At 42.2% G+C, this 14,181-nt stretch overlaps 1 protein-coding gene across 1 annotated transcript in view; it reads right to left on the bottom strand.

Moving 5' to 3' along the window:
• Tnr (tenascin R) overlaps positions 1 to 13,679 on the bottom strand; it is a 78,312-nt gene extending 64,633 nt beyond the window's left edge. Inside the window, exons 1-4 of the mRNA XM_051186064.1 lie at positions 13,123 to 13,679; positions 10,521 to 10,997; positions 4,373 to 4,636; positions 1,607 to 1,722 (exon numbers count right to left, since the gene is read on the bottom strand). Coding sequence (XP_051042021.1) covers positions 1,607 to 1,722; positions 4,373 to 4,636; positions 10,521 to 10,997; positions 13,123 to 13,621 — 1,356 coding nt within the window. The 5' untranslated portion in view covers positions 13,622 to 13,679. The remainder of the gene's footprint in view (positions 1 to 1,606; positions 1,723 to 4,372; positions 4,637 to 10,520; positions 10,998 to 13,122) is intronic.
• Positions 13,680 to 14,181: the final 502 nt, after the last annotated feature.

Genomic DNA, 14,181 nt, shown 5'->3' with positions numbered 1-14,181 from the left:
CAATTTGATGATGTTAGGTCCAGGCTTTATTATCAACTTTAATTTATCCATTCATGTATGTATCTATCTACCTACCTATCTCCATCTTTCTAGTTACCATTTTCTGTCACTTACTTGTTTTTTTTCAATGTGGGCTTTGGAAATAGTGAAGGCAGAGATCCTTTTCGTAACCCTGCCATTCTTATGTGTTCTTTGGTCTCTATTTGTGTCACCTGGGTGCTCCATATATAATTTATAGCCATGCTCTTATAAATCAATGTGATAAATGTTCCTTTCCTGTGGCTTCAACCTATATATTATAGCATATAGTCCATGCAGCCATGTATTTGATCTTGGCTTGCCCTGACTAGCTCGTCTCTCATTCTACATTTTATACATTATATGTAGAGCAGGAACTCTTGACAGTTTTTTTTCCTGCCTGAGCAGCAGGATGACATGATTCTTCCTGCCTTGTTATAAACCCAGTTGCCTGCAATTCTTTATTGGCCATTTAATTCAGGCAATACATATTCTAACAGATTTGTATAGAACATCTGTTTAGGTACACTAAGCTTACTGTGACATGACTATATCCACAGAAGAGTATGAGAGTACTGGAATAGAGCCTGAGATTCAGGTTCTGCTTAAACCTAGCAAATGATGTCACTTAAGATCTGAGTCTTGGACTCCTTAGACTAAACAAAACTAAATGTAAAATAAAGGCTCATATTCCATTTGCTTGAAGGTCTTTTGTAGCTACAAGAGTCATGTCTGTAAGAATTTTGGAGTCAAAGAACAGGAAAAAAAAAAAAACAGTCTTGTTAGCCAAAACTGTGTCAGCTGTCATTAGGTCTGATGAATGACTCAAAAAATGGTTTTTGATGGTGAGGGATGGAGACAGAGGAAAGGAGTATGCTGAGCTCCATATCCATGAGTGATGCTTAGGGAGAATATGAGCAGAGCCAACAAATGCTGGAAACTGGAATAGCGCTGGTGACAGACAGTTCCGGGACCCATAAAATAAAACACTGTTTTAAAGACCAGAGAGGACTCTCAGGACACTTAACTCAGGAGTTAAAATAATGAATTTGTTTAAGGCAAAATTTGCTTAATGGATTATAAATTCATTTTGACTAATTCTGGAAAACCAAGACACATTTTACATCTCTAACCTTCAGAGGTTGAAAGCCACAGCTAACATTTTATTTATTTATTTTTCTCTGTACTCATCTGTAGGCTGTGACTGGTTCCATTTGTCTGTTCTTTTGTGCAAAAGAGAGGACTCAACTCTTTGAACACTTGGTTTTCAGGCTCACTACAAACACAACTCTCCAAATCCTGGCATTCCCTCAGCCAACAGTTGGATCTTGGCCCTGCTTTTACAGGCCCCATCATCCCAGGCCTGGAGCTGAGCAACAGGTTACACAAGTGTAACTTGTTGAGCAGTCCTCTGACTTTTGTGAGGACAGTGTCCTATAGCCCAGACACTCACAGCATGTCTTTCTGTGTCTGCAGTGGCTTTGGGAATCACATCAGATAGATTTAGGGGCAGCAAGGAAGGTACTAATTTGAAGAGAGGGATATACCAAATCAGGTTTGTTTAAGTGAGCTTTGAGTTGAGTGTTACCTTTGGAATGAAGCTGATCTCCCACCCATCGAAGGGGAATGAGAAGGGCTCCCACTGCACCTCCACGGTGGTCTCTGTGATCGTCTTGAACTGTAGCCCTTGAGGAGTGGAGACATCTGGAACACAGCAATGTGGGTGGCAATGTCATGGCCATCCCTGGCAGGGGCAGTGATCGCTTCCTGGTGCTTTGTCTTGTGACCTCCCTTGGTGTCCTAGGTGAGGAGAGGTGTGGTGGGCAATCCCAATCCTGCTGCAGACAGAGTCTCAGTGGCAGGGTCAGCGCACTGTCATATGGCCCTGGTACTCAGTGTGCATGAATACATGAGCAAGCTTAACAAATGTAATAATTAATACTGTGCTTTCTATTATATAATAGAAAACATTAACATTAAAGTTTTAAAAATTGTGTTTTCTTTTTCTTACTCATGTGGTAGATCCTGGCATTGAATAAAAATCCTTTCTCAGAGGACTCATGTAGACGTCATGCAGGATTCCTGGGAGGCAAAGTAGTGGCCAGTATCAGTGTTCTTATTTTATACCCAGGAAAAGGGACGCACAGGGGAGGCTGGCTGGAGATATGGGACCAAGCCAGCTTCAGAATAGAACTGCGTGCTTCCCATGAGTATCTGAGGTGCATTGAATGTATTGGGACCTAACCTCAGATGGTCTGAACTTGCCACTTTAGATTTATAAAGAAAGCATAGGCATATACAGAGTGTTGCTCCCATTTCCCCTTCTCTAAATTCCCCCCTGCTCTTCCCTCTCTTGCTCACCTTTGCCTCATTTATCAAGCTTTCTTCTGCTCTTAATCTATCTCATTTTCTCGCCATCCCACCCCAAACACACACACATACACAGGTTTAGTGAGGTGGAAATATGTCACCATCCCTGAGATACAACAGTGTGACTTTTCACAGTTCTCTAGGAAGCCTGCTCCCATGTTAGTGTTGCTTCTCAGGCTATTCCCACTGGAAAAGGGCAGAGTTATTTTATTTTTTCCTGTGGAGAAATATCTTTTGATCCTTGATGGAAAGGTGGGGCCAATTCTGAAGTAACTTGAAGGAATGGCAGGTCAGTTTACATGTCTCCTCTTTGTCACCTAAGAGGGAGCCTGAGGGATGCTCTGAATTGGCACAATAAATGCCATCAGAGATGGAAACCACATCAAGACATGGGTATGGATCAGAGGTGGAGTGGCTTCTGGATGGACCAGGCACTCAAGGGGGTGACTCATCCCCCAGCACAGTGGGAAAAGCAGCAGATGGTGACCTGTCTCTACATAGTCACTGACGATATTTAAAACTAGTTCTCAGGCACCAGATTTTACTTAAAGGGTCAAATATAAACAGAGATAATTGTAGGCAGATTAACACACTCAGCATTTGTGGAGGAATCCAATAGCATTGTAAGACTTTGGTCACCAACAAGTGAAATGAGGTGACTTTTTTAAGCCTTTGTCTCTGTCTGTGCATCTTTCAAATTTCAGTCTTTGACCTCTTTGAGGTCCTCACAACCAACTTTTTACCTTGACATTTCCTTTTTTTGAATTTTTCTGGCATTTGTTATCCAAATGCCATTTGTCATTTGAGACCTACATAAAATGGGCTCAAATCTCTTATTCCCTATTTGACCATAAGTTCTCTTTACAGACTCAAGGGGTTTTCTGAATTCTAACAGTCCCTGTTTCCATGGCCACACATCTTGTTCCAATCTTTTGCTTCAGCCCTCATCCTTCAGATGTTCTCTGTGTAGAATCCGGTTAGGCACAGCCCCTTTTCATTGATGTCTCTAGGAGATTTACAGATATCTGTTCATGCAGATTATAGACTAGATTCTTCTGGGCAGCATGAATGTAAGCTGCTGCCCAACTACTGGGAATTTCTTTCAGGAGAGTTGCTCATCTTAGTTTTGGAAACTTGAAAGTGATACAGACTCTTTGTAACAATTTAAGGATTGGGAAGTATACAAAGAAAAGAAACAACATTTCCTTTCTTTATGTTTGGGCAGATTAAATGTGAACACTTGTAAACTATCACTTATATTTTGCTATGATGAACTATGCACATACCAAACATAGATAAGGATTTAAAGGAGGTCTTCCTTCTTATAAAGAAACAATAAAAGCGTTCCAGAAATTATACATCAGGGATTCAGCTCATCTTGCTTTCTTCCTACATCTTCACTATCACTTGTCATTGTAGCTTTCTAAATTATCTTCCAGAACCTCAACTTGTATTATTACTAAAGTGAATAGCAAGAAATTTTGCTAAAATAAAAGGTCATAAAGAAATAATGCCACTTATAGAAATAGGTGTTGTCATCTGTGACTTAAAGTACTGTTATCGTTGTTTTTCCCCCTCCCTGTGCTTAGCACTCACCACCTGTAACATTTAGCCTTTGTTTGTTATATTTCATAGCTCCTAGTTTTAAATCCCTAACTAGATTCAAAATCTGTATAAATCTCACACATCTCCTCATCTTCTATCAGAATCCAGTTTATAACAAATCAAGTGCTCAATAATTAAAATATTGTCTGTTCTAGAATTCATGGATGTTGCCTGAATTTGGAAACTCTCCTAATCACAAGTGCCTGTTTAATGGTGAACCCTTTTTTTTGAAAATGGATCACATCCAAAACTCTTACCCCCAAGAGCAAACTATTGCAGGCATCCCTAAAGAATTAAGAAAAGACACTACTATCATGAATGCCCATGATCTCATGTAGGAGAAAATAAAAATGAAGTAGGACGGGGAAATGGTACGTACGAGTGGCCACCTTGGCAGTGATGGGAAGGCTGAGGATGTTGCTAATGACAGCATAGACGCTGATGTTGTAGGTGAGACCTGGCTCCAGCTCCGTGATGGTGACACCACTCCAATCTCCAGGCACCCGCTGCTGGAGCTGGAGGCCCCCCAGGGCCATCGGCTGGTAAGAGATCACATATTCCGTCACTGCCATCGGCCCGTCCCATTCCAGCTCAATGGACCTGTCGCTGATACCAGCCACTCGCAAGTCCTCTGGAGGGGCAACTACCAGGAGGCAATACACAGACAGCATGAGCTCAGAGGATTGCCTTTCCCAGCCTGAACTCAACTTACTTTCTCGTATCTCACCCCCTAGTTAAAACTCTGGTGTTCTGTTGGGTTCCATGGCTTGGTTCTCTACTGGAAGATGCCAAGCTCTACAAGGCCTTAAATTAATGTGGTGCTGGAGCTGGCCTCTTATTGCCTTGTGAAGGCTGACTGTTAAATTATCAGGAGTTCTGCCTGACCATTCACAGGTATTGCCATTGTTAAAGATAACATGCTATGAAATGGTAATTAAGCAAATTGCATCTAAAAGGTAATTATTTAAGATCTGCCACTTTCAAACCATTTCACTGCATTTTACAAGTAACGGTGCCTTTAAGGTGATTTTTGTGTGTTGCATCTGTGGTAGAAATACTACATAGTTTTGTTCAGCTGCATATCTGTTCCCCATGCTTATTCGTGCCACACAAGCAGCTTGAACCCCGCCATGGAGGTGTTTACACTATGGAAATGTGCAAAAGCTACAAATAAGAGCTACTAGTTTGTTTTTCTTCAGAGAGCCAGTTGTTAGATTTTTTTTTTTTTTTTTTTTCACAGCACACTGTGTCCAGCTAAACAGTTTGGTAGTTTAATAAATTACTGTCGTCAAACTGTCCTGACAGTTGGGGTCTTATTTAGCAAGTGGAAATTAAGACTAATTCCTGTTTTTCTTACAAATTATAAGAAGCCAAAACAACATGTCCTGCATCTCATGGCCTAATGAAGATGCTCAGAAGTCCTTTATTATAGTCTCCCCTCCCTTAAAAGAACAACATTTAAGTTCTGAAGCAAATGGAACTAGTTTCAAACTAATTTTCATTAGGCTTGACCTTACAGATGACGATCAAGGAACATTCTTGAGAGCTTTGCTTTCCTCACTTGTCCAGCTTTGCAAAAGCTATGCAGAGTTGCCAAAGGTTAAACCATATTGAGATAGCCTTTCCTGTATAGCTCCCTTGGGAAGCCAAGCTTCACTGTAGGATGGGCATCAAATCACTGAACCTTTAAGGCTAATTAGAAGGCTAACTCTAGTGTCTATAATTGGACCCACTCATAGATTACAGCAAAAATCAGGCCAAGATTTAAATGATTATAATTAACTTTCATGTTTGTAGGTAGTAGAGGTTCCCGTTGGTTTTTGAATTTTTCTTCCGGGTAACCTCACCCTTTACAAACAAGCACAGCCAGGCCAGGTGCTTTTCACAGAAACATGAGAGTGTGAGAGGAGCATGCCTGCCTCCTAGGAACCCTTTTCTGATTCACGGGTAAGAATAATATCACAGTTCTACTGGCTATTCGCTATTGCCCCTAACCATTCTCTGAACCAAACAGCTGAGAAAACAAACTTTCTTCTGAGTGAAGAGGGAAAACATTATCTGAAGCAGAAAGTCTATACTTTCTTCTTATTTAATCAAGTGGTTTGTCTTTGTTCTCACAATGTAGCCCAGGATGTACTAGAACTTAAAATCTTCCTGGCTCATCCCATTTCCCCAATTGCTGGAATTATATAGCTCTGGGCCATTATTCCCATACATGTCTCAAAATTTACTCCAAACAAACTTTAAAACTAAAAGAAGTATAAATAAAACTTAATTAAACCCTTAGATGTCTAGTTTATGGCTCTGACATTATAAACACTGAAGTGCATTAATAGAAAGCCTGCTGTTATTTGTCATGGTGGTTTTTGTGGGAATTTGTTACAAACCAGGCAAAAACACTAGCTACTTTATCCTAGGTTATCATCCCAAGTCAACCTCCTACTAGCACAGCAGAATTGGTTTTATTATTACTCCTAATTTATACTCAAGGAAACTGAGGCACCTGGGCATAATTCTAGAGAAGCTGTCAGAAAACACATAATTCTACATTACAGTTATAAAACATTTCAATGATAAAGCATGTCAGACATGCCATTCAAGTAGTTAAAAATTCCTTTTATAGCAGTCCTGGGAGGTAGTTCAGTAAGGTTGGGTAATCTTAACATCATAAAAGGGGACTGAGCGGAGGGATGTGTCAAACTTCAGGGAACTTACTCAGAGCAGAACTGACTCAAACTCAGATCTTTTGTGGAGTGGGCTACCATTGTACCTGATATCTTCTTTCATGTACATGCAGCCCTTCAAGGAGCGTGTAGAAGCCCTACAAGAAATAGTCCAGAAGACCTACGCTTGTTCAACAGAACGTTTTTCTTATGCCGCCTCGTGTGAATCAACACCTTTACTCCGAGACTCATGGGCAGGACTGCTCCTGTCAGTGGTAGAAGTGGTCACTCTGAATTTCGCATCACTGGCAAATCTTGGGGCCTGTGGGACTAGGCAGTGTATTCCTTTTTTGACTCCTCTCTTCCAGAAAAATGGAGCCAATGATAACAGCAGTGGGTTATCGAAGCTCAGTATTTAGAATGTTAAAGCAAATAAGATGCAGAGGCCATTTTCATCTTGCCGTCTTAGACTTGTTAATACTGCCTTTACATCTGCCTGAGAGAATGGCATCTGCTGTTTCCAGTGGTAGAAGTATCTGGTGAGTGATATAGGCCAATGAAGGTGTCAGCACTCACTATTAGACAAAGCAATACTGAACTATAAAGCAAACTGCAAAAGAGATGCATGCAGTGAGTATGGGGTGGGTGTAAAGCATTTGCAGTCTCACTCTATTGGCTATTCCATCTTGAGTTTCGTGGAAAAGCAAGGGTCCAGAAAGGAAGAGGCTGGCTGGAGGATCCAGGACTGTTTATTTCCAAAGCAGCCTTGCCATTTACTTTTCAGATCACCTTTGAACTTAGTGTGCACACAGGGAGGCAGTTCCAGGCTGTGTTTTGCTCCATAGAGAAAGTAGTTCCAGGAGCCAGATGTGGGGACAGCTGAACAATGATGTTGATGGATCTGCACACATCTCACTGAATTCTAGGGAACCTTGTCCTGCTCACACTGAAGGAGCTTCCAACAGCTCATTCACCAGATCCTGCCCTAACCACCATCGTGGGATGGATATGCACACATGACCCTAGGCGCTTCTCATTAGAAACAAAACATATTTGTCAGCCTCAGTATTTATTTATGTCAAAAAGACTGCTCCTTGTGTATTTGATGTCAAAGATTTTATTCTTTTTTTTTTCTGCTTGGCTTAACATCTCAAAGAGGTTTAGAGAATGCTAGAAGTTGGTGGGTGACCAGAGTTCCCATTCTTACTCCCTTCTTAATGAGCTGTTGGTTCTGGGAAGAACTCATCTCTGAGTGCTGCTTTTCAAATCTGTAGGAGAAGCCCAAAGCAGCTTTTTTCTAAGGCTTGATTTAAGTGCTCAGACTCAGAAGGCTTTGTTATATTATCTTTACACAGGCAGAGCATGAGGAAGAAAGATATACGATGAGCAAAGGTCAAGGCTAGGAGTCAACTGTATGATTGTACTGATGCTAGGATATAGGGGGCCTCACGATGAAATTCATATGGTGGGCAGCTATTCTCCATGTCCTACCAAAGAAAAAATGGTGTCCTACAAGGAAGACTACTTTGTGGCTGTCCATGTTTTCTCCCTTCTGACTCTTCTGTCCTCTCTTACTACACTCCTGGGATCTGTCTTGTGTGCACCTGGCCAAAATGTCAAACAGTGCAGGCCCCACTCCTGCATCCTCTTCTCAAAGAGCTATTCAAATAGCTCTTTAGATAATGACACATATCCTTTCTGGAAGAGACCTGTGGCATTTGGTTTTAAAGGCAGGCATCAAGAGGAGTACCTCTTGCAATGAGAGATGGCTCTCCAGGGTTGCTATAGAAACAGATGGAGATTAAGCAACTGTCCTTGGGCTTTGAACCTGTAAAGAAAATTTATCTGGGTTTGCAGAAGTCTTCCTCAAGCTTCACAGACATGACATGCCAGAAGTAGTATGTATGCCAGGCTTGGACTTGACCCAGTTGTTGCTATATTAACAGCTGGTGAATCTTCCCTGATATGATCGAGGCATCATACCTCGAGTTCAGCTGGAACACTAGATCAGATTAAGTTGGTTTGCTGCTTTTATTTTGGTTTTCAAATAGATCTGACCCTGAAGAAAAGCATGTATTATTGATCACGACTTATGCGCAGGTTCACAAACACTGATTGTATTAAGAAGCATGTGTGCTATAGAATAATATTAAAACAGCAATGACTCAGGCTGACCCTTGGCATCCTCTGGATGGGATGTCCAGTAGCCTCATACTCTTGGTGCAAAACTCCGGTTTGCAGAAATTGTACTAGTCTTCAGATTCATAAGTGCTGAGGGCTGATATCTGCTTCAGTTTTACTTTGGAATAATTGGTATAATGACCAGACTTTTAGAAAGAAAGTTCAATTCAGTAAACAGAATTGAAAGGCTAGATGAAGTAATTGAATATAGAAGAAATGTAACAAAGAGGGAAAAAATGTAAGCAGTGAGTTATTGTCCTTACTTTGTTGCCATTAATCCTTTAGAAGGGTTCAGTTTGAAGACACATATGCAGATGCTGAATAACAGAAAGCTGTGGAAGCTGGCTTCCCACCATTTGTGCTTTAGGAATTACTAGAATTGCTCAATTAGAAAGTTTAAAAATGTTGTTTGTTTTTAGTTATTTAAAAATTTCCCAGGAGGCATTCTAAGCTCAAACAGAAAGGATCAATTACTCAATCTATACTTGTAAGAGCACAAATGTATCGGCAATAGTTCCTGATTTAGTCGGAGGAGGATGAACAATAGAGAAACGATGAAAACAATATCATCTATGAAAAAAAAAAAAAACATGAAAATCATCACCAACCCTGTGAAATACTGCCATTTCCCTCACAGCTGGATTTAGGTTTTAGAGCACCATGGCAGGACACGACTGTCCTATCATTTCTTACAATGTAGGCTACACATGGAGTTGGTTCCTGTCTGTGCTATAGTCATCTGCAACAAAATAAGTCATATCTGTTTAATATTTTATACTAATTGCTAAAATGTCAGCTCCTTGGTAATTTCATAAATGTAATCTCATCCTGCAATCGGTATGATAACCAGATAAATAGAGAACTAGAGCCACCCTTCCTCAATCAGTGATCTAAGATATTGAGATATAGTAATGGATGAGAGGGTACAACTCAAACTCCCAAGAGTTCAAGACCAGCCTTACCTAGCATGGTTCCCTAACCTTTTGGGGCTTGCTGTGATTTGAATATCATTTGTGTGTATCCTCTAGGCTTCAGGAGTTGAAATTTAATCCTCATTCTGAGTTATTAAAAAGAGTACAAACTTAATCTGACAATGGGATATAGAGATAGAGTCATTGGAAGTGATTCAAACTAGCAGGATCATCACAGTGGATCCCTGTGGCCAGGTCCTAGCAGCTTAATAAGGCCAGAGACAGGAAGATATACACTCATATTCCATATCTCTTGTCATGTGATTCCTTGTGCTGTTTTGCTACTCTACCAGCAAGAAGGCTATCCCTAGATGTAGCTGCTTAATCTTGAACTTCTAGAACTGAGATCCCAAATGAACCTCTTAATAATGTACCCACATTGTTTTTTTGTTTTTTTGTTTTTTTTTTTTGTTTGTTTTGTTTTGTTTTTTTGTTTTTTGTTATTTGGCAACAGAGAATGAGCTAATAAACCAGCCACTCCTACCTTAGGGATGCTAAGGTATTGTCCTCTCTACTATCGTTGTCTTTGTTCTCGTTGTAGTAGAGGCCCAGATCTCATCCTGAATGTTATCTCACCCAATTGTTATGGGCTCAAAAACAGTTGCCACAGAAAGCAAATGAGTACAACCAAACTGGGGATTGTTTTGTCCCTGCCACTCTGTTCTTCCTCCCCAATCAACTAGAGCTAGCCCCAGAGTGTTCCCCTTCCTACCTGCTGAGCAATCCAGGCCCTGGTAGCCCTCCTCGCAGATGCAGAGGCCCTCCTGGCAGTGTCCTTGCCCACTGCAGGCATTCAGACACCGTCGCTGGCTGCAGTCCTCACCAGCATAGCCTTCTTGGCATAGGCAGGTACCATTGGCACATTGCCCCTTCCCTGAACAGTCCTCGGGGCACCGCAGCTCCCTGCAGTCCTCGCCTGTGTAGGGTTCTTCACAGACACATTCCCCATCCACACAGAGCCCTCGGGAACTGCAGTCTGTTGGACACCGAAGCTCAGAGCAGTCATCACCACTGTATTCACTGTCGCAAATGCACTGGCCATCGACACACACACCCCGACTGGAGCAGCCCAGTGGGCAGTAGGGCTCTGAGCAGTTCTTGCCAAACCAGCCTTCATTGCAGATGCAGCCACAGGACTCAAAGCTAAAGTTGCCATGGCCACTGCAGTGAGGAACATAGTCCAATTGTCCTAGAATGACCAAGGAGAAGGTCAAAGGGCAACAGTGGCCTCTCATAAATCTCGCTGGGGAAGGTTGAGCAGAGACATATACTTGTCTCTTGATCACATTGGTGCTGCTGAGAGTTAACTACAACATAGTTTGGTACAAATTCAACTTAATACATGTTTTCACCGAAGGTGAAGATGGGTAAGATCTGGGCCATTGTCCTCTTTCAGATAACCTTCTGATCATCTTAGGTTAGGTTCCCTAGACTCTAATAAGAACTTATTAAAAATAAGTGTTCCCAGAAGATGCTTCCTGTAATGGGTTGGATAGGGAAATCAGGAAGGAATGTGGTTGAGCCAGAGTGTGATTATGCAAAGTCCAGGGAAGAGTAATTCAGATTCCTGTAGTGTTCTAGAAACAGTGCAAGCCACACTTTCTCATGAGCTGAGGTCCTTCTCTGGGCACATGCAAGTTCTAGGGCCTTCTTTGAGCACATCAAGTGTTATGATAGGCTAAGGACACTTCTCTGACAAAGAAGTCCAGGTGTAGGTATGAGAGAAACTGCAGGGGATGTAGGCAGAGCCCAAGAGCCACTATGCAGATGGAAGTCATATGTTATAAACACGACCCATCTCCTTTCCTGTCACTGGCATGTGTGTCAACACCAAGGTTTCTTCAAAGGCTTCCTAATACACACTTTCAGTTGTTGTGTGATACAGTATCTTCATGATTTCATGCATGTATCTGTTCCAGCCTTTTGGCATAAAGTTTTATGGCTACAAATAATAAAGTTCAAGTTCAGTGTAGTGGTCCACATTACCTGAAAAATACACTACACTGACATTGCTTAACATAGCTCATCCTAACAGATGTTTTCTAATCAGCCAATGACCTAAGTGGCAGGCTAGTGGATTCTAGAGCAGGAAAGACCATACCCATGGGAACCTATGGTTTTCTCTTGTTTTTAAACTCCACCAAAAAGATGGACTAACCTGTCAGGACTCACTGAAGAACAGGAATGTGGACATCTTGACTTCATTGTCTAGTTATCATATTGCTTGTCAACAGTCTTAGGAAATGCCAGATTGGCCCTCATCTTACTATGACTTGGGGAGAATGGGTTTCATTTCTGAAGCTGTAGGCCCCAAAGTGTGATAAAACTAACTTCCACTTCAATCTTGAACTGCCAGATCTTACAGAGGTGAACACTTGTACCCAAGATTGATATGATGCTTGTTTCTTGTCTTCCAAGGCCAGAGCTACACGAGTCTGGGGGATCCTTTGGGTGGAGAAAGCTGGGCACAAGGCTAACTGGGGGCAGCTAATGGTAGCCATTGCTCATATGATGCTTACGAGGAGCCACACTCTTGTAGTTAACAGCCCCTTATTGCTCTAGACTGTCACAATTTGCAGACAAGGAAAGAAAGCTACAGGCTATGTGACTTCCTTAGATCATAAGCCAGAGGTGACAGAGCAGATCTGAAGTCAAAGTCTAACTTTGAAGTCTTGATCACATCTTACAGTAAGAAACAGATGGACAAAGCAGAAGCAAATCTACTGAACATTCAGGCTTTTGGAGAACAGGATAAGGTGTGTGTGTGTGTGTATGTGTGTGTGTGTGTGTGTGTGTGTGTGTGTGTGTAAGCACAGTTCTATATTTATGGAGTGGATCAGGATAAAACTCCCATCTTGCTGGAGGAGTTCTCTGTGACCTTAATGACTTGCATTTGCTCCTGAGTGAATGGACAGAGCACCACACGCTCTAGTCAGTCAGGTTAACATGAACGGATATCAACTCAACAGCCTGTGAAAACCAAAGATGAATGAAGACAGACATCAAATTCCCTACCTGCCATCAAAGTTGCCATGCCGAGCCGATGTACCATTACCTGACTCATCCCTCCAAAATCAGGTTAATATATTTCAAACTGGGTAAGCAGTGTTGAGAATCCCTGAACCGAATCCCCAGGGAACAGCTACATTTAGATCTTACAGATGACACATTAACCGGGAGCTGCATACTAGGCACTTTTTTCCTTGACCCTGTAAAGAGATGCTGGGCTTCTCTTTCCTCTCACCCCACCTCCCTTTCCACTCAGCTCTGTCCTTTCCCACTGGGGACCAGGCCGCAAGCGCATTAGACTCTACCTGTGGCCGCACTTTCTTGACAGCAGTTTGTGTTGCACTGGTCTCGCAGCAAAGACACCTCCCTCTCCAGCATCTCGATCCGGCTTAGCAGCTCCTGCAGAACCTGGGCAGAGTTGGCACATGGGCAGGCTTTTTTGGGGAGGTTGATCCTGTGGGTGAAGGTGACCTGGCTTTCGTGATCTGAGGTTTGGCCTATGTATTCTGCCAGAGTATCATCTTCAGTGCTTGCTTCCTGTTCCGTTGAAGTCTCCAGCCCTGAGGAGCAGAGATTCTCCAGTGGGACGTTGATGTTATACACATGGTTAAAGACCATAGGCTGTTCCTTGCCGGATATGTTATAGCTGGAAGTCCCTCCTTCCTCTTCCATAGTTTGTCTCTGGCCCCGTTCTGTGGTTACTTCCAGTCGACACTCAGATGGCTTGAGCATGGATCCCAGCAGGATCAGGTTTACACCAATGAGCATATTTTTCAAGACCACTGTTTCCCCGTCTATCCCCATCCTCCCAGCCAGAGCTCGGTTCAAGAGCTCCCTGTAGTAGCCAGCATGAAGTTACAGGAATCTGCAAGAGAAGGAAGGGACAAAGGACAAAGGTTCAAATGGCCTCTGAAACCTTTACCTGAGCACCACAGCTCTCACTCTGTAAAGCTAGAACATATGTAGATAGAAGTTCTCTGGGGCTGTGGGGAAAATGGGTTCTTAGTCAGAAAGCTGGGCCTTTGTTCTCTCAAAAATTGGATTCTTGATAACGGATAGCACTTCTATATAAGGATACTGTTATGGCTTTAATTTCAAATGACCCCTCTTAAAGCTTGTTGACAGATGAAGGGTTGAGAAGTGTTTGGATTATGGGGGTTTTGACTTCATCAGTAGATTAACCCATTGATGGATTCATATTTTCACATCATTGCATACTGAAAGGAGCAGGTCACTATGGGCATACACTTGAAGCATTGTTGTGATTTAAATCAGAATGTCCCCCATAGGCTTATATATTTGAATGCTTAGTCACCAGGGAATAGGGCTATTTGAAAGGATTAGGGAAGGGTGGCCTTGTTGGA

The sequence above is a fragment of the Phodopus roborovskii genome, unplaced genomic scaffold (assembly GCF_943737965.1).
Source record: "Phodopus roborovskii unplaced genomic scaffold, PHOROB, whole genome shotgun sequence".
In the NCBI taxonomy this organism is placed as follows: domain Eukaryota; kingdom Metazoa; phylum Chordata; class Mammalia; order Rodentia; family Cricetidae; genus Phodopus; species Phodopus roborovskii.
The sequence above is the reverse complement of the archived record's forward strand: the minus strand, read 5'-3'. Positions and strand labels throughout refer to the sequence as shown.